Here is a 23,566-nt window from a genome sequence, read left to right on the forward strand (position 1 = left end):
CAGGCCCGGACTCCTCCTAAAGCCCAGCTATTCAAAAATCCCAAGAGAGGGGGAGTGTGAGTGGAGCTGAGGTGGGCCTTTCAAAGGTCAAACAATGCCATGTTTATATTTATCAGCTACATCAACAGAGTGCAGTAAGCTGAAAAAATAAACTGAATCTTTCAGAGAAAGATGACATTACCATTTTAAAAATAAACTTACATAAACTTAAATGACAGTGTCACATAATTGAATAACATTAGTGCAAAACCAGGTTTTGTATGGATTAAACACATGTAAAGCTCGCAGTGAGCTTTACACATACATGTAGGGATTGTTTTAAGCCTTCAGACCGAGCCTCGTTTCTTCTAGTCTTTTTGCTCAGCTAACCATCTCCTGCCTGTGGCTTCACATTTCACTTCAATCTTCATCCATCCATCCATTATCTGTACACCGCTTCATCCTCATTAAGGTCGAGGGGGATCCTGGACAGATCACTAGTCTATCACAGGCCTACACATAGACACAAACAATCACACTCACATTCACACCTACAGACAATTTAGAATTACCAATTAACCTCAGCATGTTTTTGGACTGCAGGAGGAAGCTGGAATACCCGGAGAAAACCTACACAGGGAGAACATGCAAACACCATGCAGAAAGATCCCATGCAGAGGCCGGGATGCGAACCGGGGATCTTCTGGCTGCAAGGCTAAACCACCAATCCACTGTTCAGCCCCCATTTCAATCTTCACATCTTAATCTCCACAAGAAAACAAATAACCATATTTTCCAGAATTCCAAACCATTTTTTTATAGTTAGAGATTGTGGTTACTAGACAGATCATATGAATGTGAACAGTGCATGTAAATGGTGACGCAGGCTACTGAAGGACTCTAATACTCAATCATCACTTCATCTCAACATCATTACTTTTTGTTTCGCTTTATTTATCTCACACCAATTGCACTCAGTGGCACTGAGCATACAATAAGTCCCTGATGTAAAATCACTGCATATAAATGGAATTTGTGTGTGACTGTTGTTCATAAGTTTTCTATAGACTCTTGACCACACTCAAAGATTACTATTCATGTGTGCTTCATTAGCCTCACTACATGATTTCGGAATACATGAATGCCAATTTAAGATTTACCATTCTTCATTCAAGTTTGTTTTTTCATTGGAGTTTTCATTACTGTTTGGCTGCCCAGCAGGAGTTTGCTTCCAGTTTGAGAAGTCCTGGTCCAGTGCCCATGACATGTTGGTATTCAACAAACAGTTTACTCTGAATTTAATTTCTTTTTTTTTTTTTTTTTTTTTAAAGGATGCTGTTGTCAGAGTGAGAAAAGTAAGTTGGACTCAGCTGGTCGTGCAGAGATGCCTATGTCTGTAGCGCTTCCATCTTTCATACTGGCAGAGCATGGAGTGGGCATTCAAACTAGGGGATACTGTCTCCATTGTTGGTATAAAATCACAACTGGACCTCTGTTACTCTTAAACAGCCAAAGCAATTTAGTCAAACAGACACAGCACAAGGCAGCCTCTTTAATGTAGTATAAGTACTGAAATAGTTTATTTTTCCTTTCTTCTTTGACAGAAAACAAAGAATATCAGTAATATACAATTCTCAGTTTTTACTGCTAAGGTGACTGTCACACAAGAACATCACTGTTATTGTTGGGTTCTGAAAAAAAAAAGACATTTAGAAGGAGTATTACTGTAATAGTGAGTGAAAATATGTGCAATAAATGGTAAATTACACTCATTAGTGCTGAGTACAAATATGGAGTATTAGAGTAAATGCTAGAAAAATACAACACTCTTGTATGAGTGGTGCTCTCTATTATGTGAGCCATTTTAAAAACACAGACACCATGCTCCATCTACCCGTATCAGTACAGCCAATCTGTTCCCTGATCCATGAACACATCATCTTACCTGTGTACGCTACATATTTCTTTTATTACACGTGTGTTGCTACTAGCATGAACACCGCTGCAATTTTACAAATATTACCTTCGACATATACATGTAGCAAGTGAGTAATTGAAAGTAGAGGTAAATACAGTTAGATGACATGTCTAATGTTATTGTGCAATGTTACGGTGCTTCATAGTTGTACATCACGCGAAACTGTAAACTGTCTGTAGTGTTTCAAAAGAATATGGCTATAGTCACCATGACAAGTCTGATATGTAGATTTAGTTGCATTCATTTTCTGTATGTGTGATTAGCTCAGAGCAGTGGTTGGCAATGTGTGTTTGGGCAGATATCTACACATGAAAAGCAGGAAGTGGACAAAGGTGTGACAAAGCAGCTAAAACTGTCAAATATGTCGGGATGCATTCATAACACCAAAACAGTAATATAAAGGACACAGCATACATAATAGAGAGAGACTATGAGTAACCATGGTGAGAAATCTTACACCTAAATGTACAGACAAGAACTGACAGGAGGAAAACATCAAGTGCAGGTACCTTTAACTTAAACCATTGCAGTGAAATCTGCTCTATTCACTGGTTTGCACTGAATAAAATTGAGGTTTACATATTCAATCCACAGCTTCTATCAGAGACAATAAATGGTATTTTCCCTGAGCTAGCACAAAAATGTCCACTATGCGCCTACTAGGTGCTTTATAACTAATGGTACATGCAAAACTCACTGCTTTGTCTTGATGTCATAACTGTGGAAATATGTATAAAATACAGAATGCAGTTCACTTGTGAGGAGTTTCATTTCAAAACGAGATATGCGCTGTTTAATGCGACACGTACAAAGCAGAGGCAGATTATGTGTAATTCTTCATAAATATTTACCAGTGCATATCCAAATTCACACATCAGTATTTCTATTTACTCCTTGTAATAAAACTCGTCACATGATGGGTATCAGATTCATACGACACATTAATGTGATTAGAATAAGCCAGAGGGCGGTTGCATGCAAGTGGATATTAACACTGTGACAGTAAAAAAAAAAAAAAAAAAGTTTCCAACTAGTTAGTGCACACTTCGAGGAATCACATTACTCGGTCAGGTGTAGAGCTCATGAATGGCAATCAGTAGTTAGTGCTGTACATAAGATATAATCAGGATGGAAATCAGAAATTGCCATCTTGAGATTATAAGGTTCCATCTGATGTTTTGCTCAAAAATATATCGCTGACATGTATTCTAGCTCAGATCTTCATTACATCTAAAGCACAATTAGACCTTTGCATAAACATTTTATTTAAATGTTCACACATGCTGAACAATGCAAATGAATGTGGCTACATATCATTTGTTCTGCAGGATTTCCATAAAGGTCTTGCATTTGCATCACTAAACTCCAGTAGTGACCACAGCTGGTGCCATTGTGAAGGTCTGGTGGTGAACTGGTTGTACATGTGAAAACTTTTCCAAATGTTTAAACCTGCATAATATGTGTATAGAATGTTAATATGAAAGTAGAATTAAATGATCGTAATATGAACTCTTTCTTTTGCCTGTGTTTTGGTGAAGAGAATCCCACTAATTGCCAAATGACCGATTCTGCCATATTGTCATTAGGCTGCTACATGTAGTTGAATGGCTAGCATGCTAAAAACCTCAAACTCTTATTAAGAAATGGTGGAGAACAAAAATGAGGTAAAAGAACAATAAATATCTGAAGTAGATTTGTAAATTGGCCAGAGACAACTCAAATGTTGTTTGAACGGGATGCAAAAGCAAGCAAAAGTCAATTATTGCAGCTTTAACCACCAAGCTACAGATGTGTAGCGTGTCTTTGTCTAAAGGTCACATTATACAAAAGTAGACCAAATTCACAACAGCCTTCACCACATGTTGACAGAGCCACATATACTTTAACTCATTTGCATTCTGTAAGAGTTTACTCTCATTTTGAAATGGATTTTAACAAGATGGACATTTTCCAGAACTACAAAGTTCAACATTTACGTCCAATGTGTAAAATATAGTCATGTTTTCATAGTCTAGCAAAAAGTCATTGTTGATTTCTTTCTAACTGTTGATCTCAAACTTGTCTATTTAACTAACAAACACCTCCTGCAGCCATTATTTTCAGGATTTACCAAAGACTGGCATGTTTCCCTGGTCCTAACTGAGTGCCTTGATTTGCCTGTTTACAATCCTGAAAGCCCAAAGTTATGTTTTAGCTGTCAGGAGAGGTCATTGTAGGAAAATGTTGTAATCTTCATATTTTTAGCATAAATACAGTTAAGCTGGTAAACATACCAGACAACACAAATTAGTTGTATGCAACAAAATATAGCGATGGACTTTAATTTCTTGAAATGTCCTTTAGTTCTTTGAAAAATCTTATTGGTTTTGAGACAGTGAATTGTGTTTTTCTCTGTCTTCTTTGAAATCTGGTTGACTGTATGACTTGTCTGTTTAATCTTGCTGTCCTTGTAAAGCACTTTGTAACTTGGATTATTATTTTTAGAATTGCAGCAACATTGCTATATGAGCGTCATTGATTGTTCTATTTATCTGAGTTGTGTAAAATTCATTTTGCGATTGCAGTTCTGACCTTGTCTTGCTCTGTTCTTGTAGCTTAGCTTAACAAGCACAGCTTGGTATGATAACTATGTGGAAATACAGTTACTGGTCACTAACAGGACACACTGTGTTAGCTTATGTGCGATATCAGATGTGTACAGCTGTTGGTTTGCCCAGACAAATAATTCACAGAAAAATGAACCACAGCAGAATTGTAGATTCTGAAATTCAATCAACAACTCGTGGCTGGTGCCAACGAGGTGCAGACCTCCAAAATGGCTGCCAGAAGGTTTGTTGCTACACCTAAAAGGTTTCTCAGTATCTTAACACAACACTGAGCACAGGTGGAACCCTACACTGCCAAGCTCACTTGTTGTCCAGTTCTGAGTGTTTCATCCTGATACAAAGACACAGTGTCCAAGCTGTGGGATTTAGGGATCCTCCATGTGTGGGAGAGCGATAATTCCATCTGATTGCTTGATTTCTTGCTTCAGCTTGACTCATTCAGCTTTGGAAACTCTGAAATAGAAGAAAAGAGTGAGATCCTACTGCACCGTGTCACACAAACAATATCCACAATGAGACATCAGTTAAAGAAAAGTAGGACAAAATATTATAAATGGCCGTATGTAATGCAATGTTTAAAAAGTGGCTTCAGAAGGTAATGAATTACTTTACAGACTGGGCTTTCTCTAGTTAAGCAATGCTCAACAGTCATTGTATTTATTTTATCTATTGCACATACTGCACGTGCAGAAACTGTTTTATATAAAAGGAGGTCAGCAGCTCTTCTCATTGATTACTAAGGACCCTATACTATGGTACATTATATGTGTCAGTTCAGTGGGATGAACTGTGGTTTAAATGCAAATAGGAGAACAATCTGAAGTCTGATTGCATCAGGAGGGGATATTACAGCAACATCCTTTGCTGCATGTTGATGTGACGATAAATAATGTTCTCCCTTAAGTCAACTGTCTAAGTTCAACTGACACTTGATTCATACAATATACACAACTGTTCAAAAGTTTGAGGTCACTTAGAAATGTCCTTATTTTTGAAAAAAAAAAACATTTTTTAAATGAAGATAAAATTAAATTCATCAGAAATACAGTTTAGATGTTGGTAATGTGGTAAATGACTATTCTAGCTGGAAACAGCTGATTTTTAATGGAATATCTACATAGAGGTACAGAGGAACATTTCCAGCAACCATCACTCCTGTGTTCTAATGCTACATTGTGTTAGCTAATGGTGTTGAAAGGCTAATTGATGATTAGAAAACCCTTGTGCAGTTATGTTAGCACATGAATAAAAGTGTGAGTTTTCATGGAAAACATGAAATTGCCTGGGTGACCCCAAACTTTTGAACGATAGCGTATGTGGTCACTGCAAGAATACGGGAAATAGGTTGTAAAAAGTATTAAACAGTTCGATGGATTTTGAATAAATAAAAAGGTATTTGTGAATCTCTAAGTCCATTTTTTTGTGTGGTGATGGCTCATAACCTGTCGCTATCTCTTTAACCCACAAGCGCATCTTATGACACACACACACACACACGCACACACACACACACACACACACACGCACACACACACACACACACACACACACACACACACACGCACACACACACACACACACACAGGCATGTTGCCAATGCCAGCGTTAATGTACTGAATTAAGATGCAAATGATGTTTGGGACACTTGTTAGTCATGTGTGTAGTGGCCACCATTAAGTTAAATTTGCTTTCTGCTCAGTGGGGACAGAAATGGGTTTTAAAGTAAATTGCAGTTTTAAGACAAAATATAACATTTTTCACAACATGAAAATTATTGCAGCATCTATATAGCTGCCAGCTACTGAGATACTTTTGAAAGGCAAACTTTAAACATATCTGACAAAACTCCTAGAAATAGACTGTTGGTAAATAAAAAAAGTCCAACTGTTGACTTTAGTTAATATTGTCAATGTAACTCTTTCGTTTACATAAAAGCAGCAGTGATTTTTAATACGTGACCTTGATTTTAGCTCATAAAAATCCTTGTAAGTTCTCCAGCTGTCATGTGAATTTGAACACAGTATCATTTAAAAATTTGCAAGTTTGTTTCCTGTAAAAAATATCTGTCTGAATGGCTCAGCAAGACTTTTGTAAATTAATTTAGTTGGGTCTAGATAAGTTGACATTCAGAGTGGCCTTCAAATAATTTCTGCAGGTTTTTAGTTCTCTGGTAAGAGGAATTTCTGTGTGTTAGCTGAAATCATAGTTGGCCCATGAAAATATGAATATTGGAAAAACAAATTGTTTGGCAAAAAGTGGGCATCAAACACAACTTGCTTTTTGGCCTAAACTTTTCCCAATTGTGTCTGTCACTTAGATGAATCTGTTCCATGGTGTCTTACAGTTGGCAAGCTGAAGTCTCGTCTGTTCTTTCTGTTGGCTCGGAGTGGCTCGTGTTTTCGATTTGATATAGGTCAACTTCTTTGGTTCCATTCCACCTGGAAAAAGTACAAAATGAAATTCATTTCTGTGGTTTTCTCTGCACTCAGACTTCTCTCTGCTGTCAAGAGGACTCAAATGTGAAGTTGGGAGAACTACATGACACTGACAAGCTGACATTTGACGTCTTCAAAGAGAGCCACATTATCACTCTGAATTCAGAGTGGCAGGAGATCTAAGTGACACTAAAGGAGCCCAAGCTGACATCTTGAAAGATGACACATTCATAGTTCTGACAACTACATCGCCAGTGAAACACAGTGCAAATGAAGACAGGTTTTAGTTTTTCAGATAAGGAGTGACAGTTTAGGCTTCTTAAATAAAACTGACACAGGGACAACACTGACTGTTTATGATGTCCCTCGAAGACAAATACTTAAATATGCATTTCACCAAACAAACAATCAGTCTCACATAATGCTGAACAAGCTATGGTGGTCCACAGTGCAAAGTGTATTAGTTTCGCAATAAAAGTTGTAAAATTTGAGCTTTGGAGCTTTGTGGTTAGAATTTAGCCTAAACCGTGAACAGTGACCAAAGATAGAGACTGAAAATACTGAAAACAGCAACTGACAACAACTGACAACAGCGACTAAGAACAGTGATTGAAAACATCTGGAAACAGCAACTGAAAATGAATAAAAACAGTGACTGGGCGCCCCGGTAGCTGAACAGGTTGAGCAGGTTACCCCTAAGCAGAGGCTATAGAGTCTGAATCCAGCTCATGGCCCTTTGCTGCAGGTCCTTCCCCTATTCTTCTCCCCACTTTCCTGTCTCTCTCCCTCACTGCTGTCATCTATCAATAAAGCTGAAAAAGGCCAGAAAAATATCTTAAAACAGAAAAAACATTGACTGATATAACAACAAAGCATAACAATAATACAAAAAAACAACGGTCTCACAACGGACTTAAAACTCCAATCTCCAGTCAGACTGAATGTCGAGTGGTTTATGCCACCTCCATCCCTCCAGCATCAGTCTTTATGTGCAAGACAAAATAAGCTTGCAAATCATGTGATGTGGACGCAGACCAATAGAAAAGAACAGACCAAAAAAATTACAATTTTACAGCCGTTACTGAGAAGCTAGTATTTTTTGTGCTGTGGACCACTGTAGCTATTACACATTTTAATGTGATACTACGTTGCAATGCGACGCTATAAATGTCTCCCCCGAGAGACTGTCTGAAAATCTATGTGGTTTTTAAATGATACTGTGTCTCCCCTCTCCGTCACCATGTCTGGAACAGCAGGACTTTCACTGTTTTCACTGGTCAGACAGCATGAGCTAAGAAATCCTGCTGAGAGACCATAACCTGGCTCCTCATCCTGTGAGGTCTTTGTCTGGAAATGAAACATAGCTACTATATATCTGGAAATAAGAACATTAAAGCAAAAATCAGTTTCTCATGGTGCTGTCATTAACGTTAGCTTAAAAAATTAGTTAGCTAACTATATCTGATAGTTCTGAAAGTCCACCAGCAACAGCTGTTGTCCCTGCAGTCAAAATCAAACGTGCTTTCTCCTGTCTTAAATAAAGAACCTGAGTACATGGGTGATTTCTTTGCTGTGTGATTAGCATAATTAGTAAGACATGTCTACAATGTGTCTCCCTACATGAAAGCTATTAGTGGAGTGATAAAGGCTCAGGCTGATGTGATGACACTGTGTTTGTTTCTGCTTTCAGTAGTCTATTATTGCTATTCATACACTAAGTTGTGTATTGAATGTAGTGTCTTCAATTTCACCGCGGAGAACAGTGAATAAGCGTGAGTGAGTCTTCAGGGATTTCCTGATGTGAGAGCATACTGAGCAGTCCTTCCAATAGATAAATGAATAATGAATTGCCCCAGCAAGTATTACATTGTCTTTTGTAAAGGAAATGAGTCATAAATGTTAACAATGAAGCCTGTTTTTATTTCTACAGAAAGATCTTTTTCATCATAAGGCCTACTTCTATGCAAAATGAAATTCTAAAAGTAGTACATACACCTCTTGCCTTTGATTAAAGAAAATCAAAAATAATTTCACTGTATTAATCCATTGACGTGATACTTACGTTGTGTTGTTTTACAAAACCTTTAACCCCTTGATGCCTGAATTTATTTACAATTATATTAAAAAATATATTGTTTGTGTTTTTACTTTCCAGCTGATGCTAAATTAAGTGGAGATTGTTAATTTGTCTATTACACATAGGACAGATTTATTAATATTAATAATAATAATAATAATATTAATAATAATAATAATAATAATAATAATAATAATAATAATAATAATAATAATAATAATAATAATAATAATAATAACAGAATAATTTAGGTCCCATTCTGATCGGTCCTACGAGAAACCAGTGCTTGCAAGCGGTATGATGTGAATTTGTGACGATCGGCGTCAAGGGGTTAAGATAAGGTGAAGCAGTTTAAAGAGTTTGATGAATTCACCTTGGAAAATTCACCAGCAAACCTCCACAAAGAGCAACAAAGATTCAATATAAGTGTAGTAAGTGTTTCTGCATGAGACCACACTACTAAGGAGAAAAAAACCCTACTAGCATTATGTTTACTGCAGCACTCCAAAGGTCAGAGCAGGAACTTTTGTCACTTTACTGTACCTGGTGGTGGTCTGGGTAGCCTGCTCTGTGTATCACACACACTGGCAGAGGTCATAATGGGTTCAGACGGGGGTTGGATGGGCTGGAGGAAGGCCACAGTGGGGAAAGGCACTGATTGGATATGGGTCATGGAGGAGTCGGACAGGGAGTTTGGCACCCCTGCATGGCTGCTGTCCTTAAAGCTGGAGGGGATTCTCCACCGGGGTAATGGGGAAGGAGACACGTCCTCGCTGGAGGAGCCGGGAACACTGGGAGGACTGAGGGACTGCTCTGGGGTTGATGAGGATTTGGGGAGGAAGTGCAGGATAGAGGAGAAGAAGGAACAGGATTCAGGAAGGGGGATGGTCCCGATCCCACTGTCCAACGTTCGCATCTTGCAGCCGGAGCCTGCGGCACAAGGAGAACAGCTGAAGTGGCTCAGAGCAGCGGGAAAGAAAGGGAGCACAATAGGAATGACACAACAGGGCAACGATGGTTGAAGTGGCGCTAAAGTTCCCTTTGAAATAATTGTACTTTACATCCATATAATTACTGACTGGCCCAATGTTCATCATTTATCCTGCACTGTAACGTCAAAGCAAATTTGAGTAAAACTGTGTTACTGGGAGAATGACGTCTTTCTCATTAAGTCCTAAAAATGATAATTGATGCTGTGAATCAGTAAAGGAGCCTTCAGTAGCCACTGAGGTCAACTTTATCAATCAATAATAATGGATCTTCTCTGCAGCATCATATAATTGTTTCCCTCATGTCTCCTTGTTATTCCTGCCATGTTATCCTGACTGTTTGTTTGAGCTCTAAGCTACTGATCCTTGTGTTTTTTTTCATTTAAAAGCAGACGTGCAACAGATGGTTAGTCTGTTCTTTTCCATTCAATCTTTCTCTATCTTATTTGGCGATGGCTTTCTGTTAAGAGTCAAGTCGAAAAATGGTACTTCAGTACAATCCAATTATATAAAGGCTGGGTAACGATTTCTTTGCTAATTACACCATAGCACCTCTACAGAGAATGACTCGGCCAATGCAAATCAAGCCCACTTGAACCAGTGCTTCGTAATACAGATGTTGTTTAATGGGTGTGCGACTACTTGCATGCATTGGTCACATAGTGGATATGAAATGCACGTAATGGCATATGACATGAAATCCAAATACACCGCAAATGTGTGTATTTTATTTGCAATATCTCAGACATAACTGACAAACACACACGGTTATGTTGCTTGTCCTGTTTCCGTAAGATTAAAGATGCAGAATTTGCAGTCTGACATCGTGCCTTCAGAATTATGCATTAGATCAGAGTAGCTTTGTACATTTTAAATATGTACGGTTTGTATCATTTGCATGAATGTTCAGCCACATTTCCATCACATAATCATTAGTGTTTCAGAACAAATCTTCCAGTAGATTATAGGAACCCAAAAAAACAAAACATATCATGTTAGGCATCCATTCCCCAAAATGAGAAAAGATTTCCTCAAGCTGTTGTCATGCAGGCTCTTCTTTTTATTATGTAGCCTTTAGGAGGAACCTGTAGGCAGTCACACACTGGAGCTAAGGCAACAGCTGCTCCCCCTTTATTAATTAAGACTCTGCATCCCTCTTCTGGGGTTCTACATGCTCATTTTTCTTCACTTTTTTCCTCTTCTGATTTTAAGCTAGAGGGCTTAGATTAACTGAGCTTCTCAAATTGTCAAATTACAAGTCATGCTATGCCAAAAACAGCCAACTGTATGCAGGGTAAAGTTAAAAATACTACCAATATATATGAAGCTATTTGCTTTCATTGAAATACACTCTGATACACAAATATGCAATATTACAACACATTATTACTGTGCCAAGGATAATGGTGGAGTAATAATGTACTGTAATATGTGACGATCGGTCTTGGTTTGTCCGTCTGTTTGTCTGTCTGTTAGCAAAATTACTCAAAAACTGACTAAAGGATTTGGATGAAATTTTCAAGGAAGGTCAGAAATGATACAAGGACCAACTGATTAGATTTTGGCAGTGAGGCGGAATATAGCCTGGAATTACGGATTTGTTAAAAGATTTCTGGATCAATGCGAGATAGTGGCATGACGTCACTGTAACTATGACAACAAGTGAACACTATGTCAGCTGAGTGCTGACAATCACATGATTGCGATCCTTCTACAAATCCACTGCTGCGGACCACAAACTGTTTAAAGATTTCATCCGTCAGAAATGATACAACAACTGAGCAGCCTTAGCGGAGTACTGCATAGAAAGAATGTAATTATTGTGCAATAGCCTTATTTAGAGTAATGGTCTCAGTCTTACATCTCCACTAACATCCATTACTGTTGTTTCCTGCAGCTTCCTAGAAATAAAAACGATCTCTAAGTTACTATGACTAACTTGGTCAAATCGCTGTTTGACCTGTTGTTAACAACAACAAATGTCTGACTTGTAGAGTCGTGTTTGAGATATTTTATTGATTCGTTTGGGCTTTAGTTGGAAGTTAACAAGAAGTGCTGCTACACAGTCCTCCCAGGAAAGACAGAATCACAGAGGAGGAGAAGTGATTGGTTTCAACAAGCCTTTAACATGGACGGTGAGGTTGTTGTCTTTCTCACACACACTCTGTAAACACTGCAGCAGTGAACTTCTGATGTGTGTATATGAAGGAAAATAATTTGACAAACTTGTTGCATAGTTGGTTGTCTCAAGGGCATAAATTTAACAATTCATGTTGACATATTAATAGGTCATAATTCTGGAATGAATATGTGCACAAAGGGCACTTTGTTCGTGAATCTCAGCTTGCATTTAAAAACATCTTACTTGTCAGCCATGAGTACAAAAGGTGACCAAGTCAGAGACATGTTTCTACATACTAGCTAGACACCAAGAAAAATATCAGTTTAGTTCAGTAGAAATGCACAAACAAAACCTAGAGGGGAGAATAACTCTCAAGTGAAGCTGTCATCAGAGTTCTGTAATGAGGAAACACATCAGTACATCTGAAATTACAAACATACAATTCTGTATAAACAAAAATCTGAGATTTTCAAATGGATTCTTATCTTTATCAAAGGGCAGAAAAAAAGATCTGCACTACAGAAAAGTTCCTTTTTCTTTTAGGCAAGTCTATGTGAGCACTACTAACCCATCATAAATAACCTCTAATAGAGCATATTTGTACGCTTCAAATCTATTTTTTCCAGTACTGTGCCTGAAAACATGATGCTGTGTAGATTTGCACATGAAGGCACTAAAAGGTTTGTGGAAAAAATCTAGTTGTGATTTTTAACAGATATTGTGATTTAATTTCCAATATGATTATTCTAATTTAGGATTCATTTCAATCTTTACTGTATTTAAAACATGTGATGGAGCATAAACACATGAGACACCATCAAATGCGTGACTGTCACATAAGGAGGACAACATTAATTGGTATAATCATGGACACGGCAGTTTAAACCCAGTACAAGGTGGACTAAATAATGAGTCTGGGTTATGTCTGTCAATCCTCTGCATGCATGTCTGAACCACACAGCATTAAGCAGTGGTTACACACAATTCCTAAAAGTTCCTGTTTGCTCTATCCATCCATTATCTATATACCGCTTAATCCTCACTAGGGTCATGGAGTCTATCCCAGTTAACTTAGGGTGAAGACAGGGGACACCCTGGACAGGTCACCAGTCTATCACAGGGATACATATAGAGACGAACAATCACACTCACATTCACACCTATGGACAATTTAGAGTCACCAATTAACCTCAGCATGTTTTTGGAGTGTGGGAGGAAGCTGGAGTACTCGGAGAAAACCCACACATGTACAGGGAGAACATATAAACTCCTCGCAGAAAGATGCCAGGAAGGTCGGGACGTGAACCAATGATCTTCTAGCTGCGAGGCAAAAGTGTTAACCACCAAGTCACTGTGCAGCCCTGTTTGTTCCAACTGAATAAAATTTAACTACATCAATAGTCTCATTAATTAATAACCACATCTTGCATGTCCTAAATGGCGACTTACTAACTGTATTGTTTCAAATTGCAATCTCAATTTGAAATTGAATGAATTGCTCTATCCTAGAAGACACTGAAGTTGCTGTCAGTGTTCTGCTGCCCTACAAGACAAACCAACAGCGTTTGCTTGCGGTGGTGACATCATTTGGTGGGATATATATAACAAAGTGCAGGACTTTCACATATAAATCAATGCTTGTTATATTGAAGCCCTTTCAAAATGAGTTCACACATATGCTGATTAAGCCTCTCAGCGCCGGGTAAATTTCTCTGTATTATGCATAAATCTGGTGTCCATGACGATGCCAGCACACCGGTAGTGATATGTTATACATCAGCCAATGATTGGTTTGCCAGAGCAGAAGACATTAAAATTCAGTGGACAGATTACAGTCTGAAAAAGAAAGTGATTGATGGCAAGGAATTGGTCACATGCACACGTTTGTGTAACAAGCGTCACTGCCAGAGAGGGGACACAAAAATTCCACATTGTAGGTTTGACTTTCTTTTAGCTTCACAACTGTTTCTCCTCTCAAAGCAAAAGCAAAAAGTTAAAAAGGAGGATATCTTATATCAAAGGTTACATGAACATGAAGTTCTGTTTCAGCTGAACTTTACAAAAAGACATCTAATTTGATAGGAAATAACTAATAAAACAGACCTTAAGGGGCTGCACAGTGGTGTAGTGGTTAGCACTTTCGCCTTGCAGCAAGAAGGTCCCTGGTTCGCGTCCCGGCTTTCCCGGGATCTTTCTGCATGGAGTTTGCATGTTCTCCCTGTGCATGCGTGGGTTTTCTCCGGGTACTCCGGCTTCCTCCCACAGTCCAAAAATATGCTGAGGTTAATTGATTATTCTACATTGCCCGTAGGTGTGAATGTGAGAGTGCTTGTTTGTCTATATATGTAGCCCTGCGACAGACTGGTGACCTGTCTAGGGTGTCCCCTGCCTTCGCCCGAGTCAGCTGGGATAGGCTCCAGCCCTGCCGCAACCCTAGTGAGGATTAAGCGGTGTATAGATAATGGATGGATGGATGGAACAGACCTTAAGACCGGTGACTTAAAATGCACAACCACAAATACAGTTCTGGATACGTACAGAAGTTTCTCAGGACTGTGTAGACATGCTAACTAGTTTTTAATTTTGTTTGTGCTGTGCATATGTTTGTTTGTCTCGCCTCATTTTAATGCATAAAGTTGAAAACTGCAATTCCACATCAGGCCCAACAAGTTTGTGCCAAGCCAGGATGGTATAATTCAGCTCAGAGCTGAAGGCAAAGTTAATTCACTCAGTAGTGGCCTGAATGATCGTGCTTTGCTGGTGCTGTGCTGAAATTTTAATGAGGTGATTAACCCCTGAGGGCAGGCGTCCGTCCGTATCAAACATGCTTGATATTTGCAGCGGCTTGCCAATGGTGTCAGTCTGGCCAGTGAAGTTTCAGCAGGGTCTGTCACCAGTCGTCTACCTGGGTGATGTGAAAAGTTTAATAAGCGGCTATTTCTAATTTCGAAAGAGATCACTATGATATGAGTACCAACCAAGTAAAGTTTTCTCATCCATTTTCATCTTTCCACTCTCTGTTTCTGTCATTCCCTCTATTTAAAAAAAAAAAAAAAATCTGATTGCCATCTCTAGTTTCAGCTCAATAGTAAGTGTCGAGCCAGAATTTAGATGGTGCTTCAAAATGCTAATGTGTCTGGCTTGGTGTAACTGAGAGATTATATCAGCACCAAAATGCCACTGAATGAGAAGCCCAACCAATCGAAGCCAGTGGAGCTACAGTGTTGTGGCGTATTCTCAACAGTTTGTAGCATAAAAATGTAGACAAAATCCAAAAGAGGCAGGTGGAAACTAAGCAAAAAACTCATTTCATAATTAAAACTGGACAGTTAGGAATGATCTGAAAACACCTAAAGAGTAACAGTAGTCAACAAATAGTTGCTTTTTTTGACAAAAATGTTTGGTAGCTGCTTTTTTTCTATTTTTAGCAGGTACCATGTTTACCATGTTCACCATCTTATTTCAACATGCTACCATGGTAACTTTTGTTTCCTGCCACAGTACAACTATAGCTGATGGGAAGATAGTTTTGTAGATATATGGGTTAAACCAAGAAAAATGCTGATTTATTAAATTTAGAGAGGACGATAAGCTATAGAAGTGGAATGAGACCTGCTGGTGGCACTCAAAGTAAAGTCTGGGATCACCCAAGTCAGTAGGATTCATCACCTGTGCACCACAAAAAGCTGTACTAAATTTAATGGCAAGCCATGGAATAATTCTTCTGATATTTCAGTCGAGACCAAAGTGGTGGCCTGCTCATGTGACAAACCAGTCAACGTTGCATCTCCAGAACCATGCCTGTAGGAACACTAAAAATGCTTGACAAATGTAATCAGCCAAGCAGCAAAAACAGCAGTGTTTGGCCATGTGTTGCTAGTTTTGAATTTTCAGGCCCATCCAGACCTCTGAAGAGGACAATTCTGTCCTAATTCCATCTTCACTTTGTAAAAAGAAAGCTGTCTTAGGTTCCAGAGGTTGTGGTGGCCACAGACAAACAACTTAAGTAACGTCAATATGAGTCCACTACTTCTACTAAATCAGGTCAGGAGGAATCTTGGGTCCTCAGATGGGTGAATAGGTTTATTCTACTTAGATGAGCTTGTGCATGCAAATTTTCAGTGCATGAATCTGTGAAGATGAGTGGTCAAGCCTGCACACAATATCCACATTAAAGAGCAAAGTCTGCATGATACAGAACTGTGGTGAAATGGTTCCTATTTGCCCCATTTCAAATTGCCACCCAAAATGAAAAGAAATGTAGAAGTAGAACAAATAAAGTGAACATAAATATGGTGGAGAAAAACAAAAACTGACAATATTTGTCAATTTACATGTTTGCTTGACTGCGCATAGCATATTCATCATGTTCATGACTTACACATATCTTTCATATTTGGTCTTCACTTCTGTCTGCAAACTGTGAAATGGCAAGCACAGATAAAACCTTAATGCTATCATGCTTACAAGGACACAGCTGTCATTGCTACTACGATAGCTTATTTGTCTTACAATTACTATGTTTAAGAGGGGTCCATTACTACTGACTAGGACACAATGGAATATAGAAAAGTCTGACCTATTACTGCGTCTTGGGTGGGGCTCTTCACTGTGGATCCATTTTCACTGTCAGCTCTTCGGTTCATCATCTGCATCTTTGTATTTTTTGGAGAAGGACAAAGAAGAAGTTACTAACATATTGACACATATGGACATTATACATTTGTAGTGCCGTTGTCTGGTTCTTGCCTTACCATACAGTAGGTACTAATTCCTTCACAATGAGAATCAAAATGTGACTAATACATGAATGTTTTGCCTCTAAGCTCCTTTACCTCCTATGTTCTCTCTGTTGATGTCATGCTCTTAACACCCATTCTTGTGAATGCTGCATGGCACTGGGACATACTTGACATGTGCTGGGAATTTGAGAGGTAGGGCGATGGGTATCAGGTCTTTGCAGTACAAGAAGTCCTCTATAGAGACATTTGTACTGATCAGCTACAACATTAAAACAACAAGCAAATGAGCACGATTGCTTACTTAATGTTAATTTCATATCTTCTGCTGCGAAATCTTGGGTCCTGGCATTCATATGAAGATTATTTTGACATGTACCACCCACCTAGATATTGTTGCACACTACATACACCCAGGGCAAAGGCATTTCCTAGTGACAGTGACATTCCCCAGCAGGACAATGTGCCCTGTCACATTCAAAAACTGCTGAAGAACAGTTTGAGGAACACGACAAATAGCCCACATTGTTGGAATAGCCTGACACCAGCCAGATTTCAATCCATGTGATCACTCGTGAGATGCTTGGGAACAAGCCATGGAGACCTCAACCAGCTACTCACTGAACCCAAAGCATCTACTGCCAATGTCCCCGCGCCAGGCACACCAGAACAACCTCAGACACTCCACATCCAAGCCCAAACAGATCATAACTGTTGCAGTGGCACAAGGGGGAAAATATTTGGAAAGTGGTTTTAATGTTGTAGCTGTGTATGTACACTATTTCACAGGGTTTGAACTTTAAACAATAATTAAATAAACTACAATCTACATGTAGTTTAACTGACTGTTAAAAACACACTTTTAATAGATTCTGGCTAGTTTTAAAGACGATGTAATCACTGTATACTTTGGACTTCAATGGTAAGATTTTGGACACAAAAATCAATTTAAAGTCTTTAAATAATCGTCATTAATAAAAGACAAAATTATGAAACTGTGTGTAAGAGAGTTTGATGCACAGTTGGTAGAATTAGCTGAAAGTATATTTCACTTTTTACAGCTCTTCATAAACACTATGTTATGCAGCATCATCCAGGAAGACTGTGCAACTGCCAATCGCACAAATGCAAGCGCACATTCCTGGTGGATTACTTCACAACATTAATGCTGTGTCTTTGCTGTGCAGTAAAATCAAAAACAATTGACAGCTGTTTTCTGTCCGTTTCATTTTTTTTACATTTATTTTTGACATTTAAAAGGTGTTTTCCTGGTGTAGCTGCAGGTGTTGTAATGATAAGAAGGAAAACTGACCGTGTATCAATAAAATACCTGCCTGTTTGTATTGATTAATGATGTATTTACCTTTGGGTCCCCGATGATGTCAGTATGTCCTTGTATCTCACTCAGGGACATTCCTGGGCAGGGCATTGAAATGCATGCCCGCACCGCATCATGAGACTCTCTTCTCCCCACAGAGCTGAAAGAAAACAGTTTGTCAAGAAGCCACTACATACTGAGATCCTCTGACTCAAAATGCCCAGGGTGATTCGACTGATAAATTACCCTCCTATCTATTGAAACCTGGCTGTGATCCTCTGTGCGAAATGTGTCTGAACAGGTCTCAGGGCTAAATAGACTGATAAATTTGTCTATGACAATTTAATAAAAAATTAACCATGTCATCTGAGACTGGCAAACTTGATAAATCCACTACGTCTAGCTGCTACACTACTAGCTGCAAGTGGCAGTAAAGACGTCAAAACTACAGTTATTTTGTTAAGTGCAACAGAGTTAAAAGATGGCATTCATTGCTGATTTATTGAATTTCTTACCTGTCTTTTCCATCACTTTTTCTTCTGTCTCTCTTTTTGTCAGACTTGGTCTGTTTTCCACTCAGAAGTGATGTGATCTTTTGCTCCCTCTTGTCTTCCTTTACTTTTGGTGGATCGGTCTTCTTGCTGCTTGGGGCAGGAAGCTTACTCTTCCGAAAACCAAACCAATTTGCTAAACTTGAGCCAGATTTTTGCTTCACTTCAATGCTTCTCTCCTGTTCCTGAGACTTATGCAGGTTCTCCTCTATGCCAAGCATCACTTTCTCTTCAATTGTAGTTATAGTACTTTGTCTCTCAGGCTCTTCAGAAACTGGTTCCCCGAAGGCGCTTGAAAACTGCTGCTCAATCTGAAGACGTCTAGCCTGCTCTCTCTGGTGTTTAAGACTTTGAAGTCTTTCACTGGAAGATCCCAAATGGGAGGGAACTGTCAGTCCCTCTTCAATCAAGAAGTTGTTCAAAAGGGATCGATTCATTGGACAGTGGTAGCTACTGGAGCAACTCATACTTCCTGGAAGGACATCGCCAAGAGAGTTCAAGGAGCTCCCTGAGTGTGTTTTGATCTGAGTGCGGACCTTTCCAGATCTGTTGAAGCTGGGTCTGTCCATGTAGCGTGCACCAAAGCTCTGACTACGAGCTTTGGCCCCATTCATGCCAAGTACTGGTTTAAGAGGAGGTCTGGTAGACACAGAAACAGACCGTTTAAACAACCAACCTTCCTCATCAAACCCCCAGTCTAACATCACACCGCTGTCTGATGCAACAGGTTGAATAGAGGGCTCAGAATCCAGTGAGTTACAGCGAGTCTCAATCTTTCTGCGACCACAGTCATGTATCATCTGTGGATCACATGTAAAAGTCTGAAAGGTTTGGACACTTTGTGGAGTGTCATCTTTGTTTTGTCTTCCAAAAATGAGGAAGGTATTCGTTTCTTGTCCAGAGATTGCCTCATGAGATTTAGCATTCATGGGAAGACTCCTTTTTACAGCTCTTGATGTGGAAGACTGGGGATTGTTGGCAATCCCATGGTAGTAAACATTAGAATATGCTGGAGGCAAAACTTCTGAAAGTTTTGGCTCACTAATGCTCTGTTGGGATCTTTGCAAGATGCTCTGATTTGGCAGTATAGAAGGAGCGCCGTTTTCATTATAGCATATGGCAACCTGTCTGTCTGCAGATAACTGGACTGGTTCTGAAGCTTGTGATTCTTGAATTGGGACAGGTGGTATCTTAGATGAGTGGGTATGGTAGATTTTGGCAGGAATATCTTTCAGTGATTTTCTTTCAGCACCCATTTGAGAGATTGTATGTTGATTGTCTTTTGTTGTGTTGGATTGCTGAGGCTGTAAAACAGAAGAAAACTGATTTGATTGTGTCTTAGTGGAGCTTGATGTCTTTCCAGTAGTTGAACTTTGAGCATGACCTGCTGATTTTAGATCTTTTGGTAAACTGTCACAACCAGGTCGAAGGAGAAGAGAAGTACTTCGACCTGGGGGTAGTGGTGGGGATGGAGATCTGTGCTCTGAATGCGAAACATCACAGTGCTGGTCTTGGCGCCGTTGTTTTCGTGGAGAACAGGGTAAGTTGTCATAGATGCTCTCTTCAACTGAGTCACTGCCTGACTGAACTTTAGTGAGAGGCAAAGATGATTTTGTTGGACTCTTTAAGGATTCATTGATCCCTGTTGACTTAAATGTCTTCGAATGTTTTACAGGGGAAGCAAGGGGAGAGCGCTGTGGCACACTCTCAAGAGACTTGGAACTTGTTGGTACTTCAATATCCTCATCTGCTTCAGCCTTAGATGATGTGCTCTTGCTTGAACCATGCAGTTTATTGGGATTTGTCCTTTTACTTGGAACACTGTGGCCTGTAGGGTTGGGGTTTGACTGTCCTTTTGACCTGTGACCCTTAATAAGCTTTTGGTGTAGAGGAGAATGAGTATGCTTAGGTTGTTCTGGTCCTCCATCTGCACTCTTGCTGCGCAGGATGAAAGCTTTCCTTGCTGAGTCACAAAGCTGAGATTTTGGTTTCCTCTGCGGAGAATCTGAGATGGCGTAGTCCTGACATTCACCACCAGCTTGAATTGCCTGGTCTCTGCAATGAGGAACCTCCATTGAGGAGCTGCGCTGCCTGGCTTCATTCATACAACTGAGAGCTCTTGTTGCACTATGCTGAAGAGATGAGCTCACATCGCCTGTCCCTGCTTCCATTTGCTTGATGGGAAGTCTGCCTTGTTGTCTTTTGACATGATCAAGTCTGGACTTGCGGTCAGTGGATCTTTCCTGGTTATTGTTTCTGTCACTGAACTTTATGCCTTTGTGTTTTTCTAATGAGTCTTTGTTTATTTCCTCTAACTGTGTAAGGCTATCAGTTGGGCTTACACCAGGTTTTACTGTGGGGCCCTCCAAAAACAAGAAGTTGTCTGTAACAGGTGAGGGGAAAAGACCAGTATTCCCTGAAAGTTTCACTGGGTCTTCTTGAAAATTTTTGTCAACATCCACAGAGACATCCAGTTTGTCCATGAACAGGAGTTCTTTCGTTGGCTTGTCATTGGATTCCCTGCTTGGTAATTTAGGTGATTCATCTTCTGCATCATCAGAGTCTAGGGTTGCTTCAGCCTTGAAAGGTTTACTTGCAGGAGCTACCTGCTTGGCCGTAGATCCCTGTTGGCCACACTTGACACCAAGAGAATACAGAGAATATATGCCTTCATTTGAGGTCATACAATCCTTGCAGTGGGGTACAGATGCAAGAGAGGATGCCTCTTTGGAGTTGCACATCTGAAGACGCTTTAGGCCTTTCAAAATGTGGCCTTCCTTCCATCCCAGTTCTGTTTGCTCAGAGGGTGCAGAATGATTGCTGGATACTGAACCTGTACTCATCCTTTTGTCCCGGCTTGTGGCACACTGCATTACAAGACATATTTACAATTAATGAAAGTTCATGTATACTTTGCTTTGACAAGAAAAGAAAACAGATGAAACCTACCTGCTTGGAGAATCCCCGTCCTTCTGCCCAGGTGTGGGAACCACTAGAGTATTCACTACAAGCACTAGATAGTGACAGCTCACTGCCACTGCCGCTACCACTACTGCGTGGACATGTGAGGCTCAGTAAGCTGGGCCATCTTCCTGCAGGAATACCAGCTTTTCCATTTCTTTGGACCTCCTGGAAAAGAATAAATTAAGCCATCACTCAACAGGAATTAAGTAAACACTATAAAGAGATGGATGCATTGGTAAAAACCACAGATTATACAATAATCGAGAAAACATTGCACTAAATGACAAAACCCATCATTAGAGGCTGTCACTGACAACACTGACAAGAGGAGACATTTACATATTTTATGATTAATTTATCTTAGACTGACAAATATTGTAATTATCACTCACATTGACCCCAGTGAACTCAACGTTTGTTCATCCACCTAATTCCTAACATTATGCTCCATGGATTCTCTCTGCAGTCTGAATTATATACACAGCCTATGAGAATGCCTCATGGCTCTCCATTTGTCTCTGTCACAGATCTCAGAGAATCGATATGCTGGATACATAGCTGTCTCTTTCCATCCAAAGGCTAATTGAGGAGTGGAATGACATTTTCCACTCCACCAGTTAGATGGCTCCTGTTTTAAAACACAGCATGTTTTCATCTTTCCCAGGTCTTGCAGGTACACCATGAGCTGGGGGAGCTGGCAAGTGAGACATTTGAAAACAATGCCTCTGTTCAGACATGAAGGGAGGCTAGTAACTGAGCTGGGAGCCTCTCAGTGTGTCTGCTGTTCATTTATATTTCAAATGGAACTTCACAATGAATAATAAGTGTTGGGCGATGATTTTCTTGTGCTGGTCAGAAACTATAAAATGAACCAAAATCAACATTCACAGAGTGTTTCTCTGACTCAAATCATTCTTAATGACATCGTTAACTGTCTGGAGTCCTCTGGTTATATTTTCTAGTGCCCACATGATGAATGTTGTGACAGTGACAAAAGAAAAAAAAGGCATTGTTACCCTCTACACTCAACATTTTCCCTAAAATACTCTGAACTAACGCAGAACATTTGTATTAAGGTTAAGTGAGATAGAGGTTGCTTTGAAAGGAAATTCTGAAAAGCCTTGACAGAACATTCACTGAATATTTAATTAGATAGATTTATTTTGGAGAAGACTCCCAGCTCTATATCTGAAGCAGTGGCTTCTTGAATGATTGGTTTACTGATAGACAGTAAAGTGTTTTTTTATCTTTAAAGATACTGTAAGATCCTTTGAGTTTTTCACACAACTATTTTTTCATGGTTTGCTGCTGTAAATAGGACTGAATTCTGAAGGGATCATTTGATGTAAACGTTGAACCATATGACTCAGTAATGATGCAGATTACTGACTGGAATGTGGAGGAGCAACTGTTACTACCAAACCAAGGCGAAATGAACATCCAGACTTTAGTATTAGTCAAGCACAAGTTGGTGAAAGCCTACAAACTAGCTTGACATTTCTATACTTGAAATATCTGAAAAACCGATTTAACCTTAACTTTGTTAGAAACCTGAACAGGTTTGCAAAAACGAAAAACATTTTAAGGCAGAGATGATGCAGTCTAGTCTATATCCATTCATCCATCCATCCATTATCTATACACCACTTAATCATCACTAGGGTTGCAGGGGGACTGGAGTCTATCATAGCTGACTTATGGTGAAGGCAGGGGACACCCTGGACAGGTCGACAGTCTATCACAGGGTTACACATAGAGACAAAGAAAGCACACTCACATTCACACCTACAGACAATTTAGAATCACCA

At 39.5% G+C, this 23,566-nt stretch overlaps 1 protein-coding gene across 6 annotated transcripts in view; it reads right to left on the minus strand.

Annotated features, from left to right (window-relative positions):
• Nucleotides 1-1,530: 1,530 nt before the first annotated feature.
• LOC111563314 (nck-associated protein 5-like) overlaps nucleotides 1,531-23,566 on the minus strand; it is an 82,208-nt gene continuing 60,172 nt past the window's right edge. For 2 of the 6 annotated variants that reach the window (XM_055015153.1, XM_023262347.3), the window contains 7 exons: nucleotides 21,744-21,923; nucleotides 18,759-21,661; nucleotides 18,289-18,403; nucleotides 16,766-16,841; nucleotides 9,619-10,005; nucleotides 6,906-7,001; nucleotides 1,531-5,016 (listed from right to left, as the gene is read on the minus strand). In XM_055015153.1, coding sequence (XP_054871128.1) covers nucleotides 5,015-5,016; nucleotides 6,906-7,001; nucleotides 9,619-10,005; nucleotides 16,766-16,841; nucleotides 18,289-18,403; nucleotides 18,759-21,661; nucleotides 21,744-21,923 — 3,759 coding nt within the window. In that variant the 3' untranslated portion in view covers nucleotides 1,531-5,014. Of the gene's footprint in view, nucleotides 5,017-6,905; nucleotides 7,002-9,618; nucleotides 10,006-16,567; nucleotides 16,607-16,765; nucleotides 16,842-18,288; nucleotides 18,404-18,758; nucleotides 21,662-21,743; nucleotides 21,924-23,566 lie in introns of those variants that run through there. The other 4 variants (XM_055015155.1, XM_055015154.1, XM_055015157.1 and 1 more) reach the window with 4 other exon arrangements.

The sequence above is a fragment of the Amphiprion ocellaris genome, chromosome 11, assembly GCF_022539595.1.
Source record: "Amphiprion ocellaris isolate individual 3 ecotype Okinawa chromosome 11, ASM2253959v1, whole genome shotgun sequence".
Classification (NCBI taxonomy): Eukaryota; Metazoa; Chordata; class Actinopteri; family Pomacentridae; genus Amphiprion; species Amphiprion ocellaris.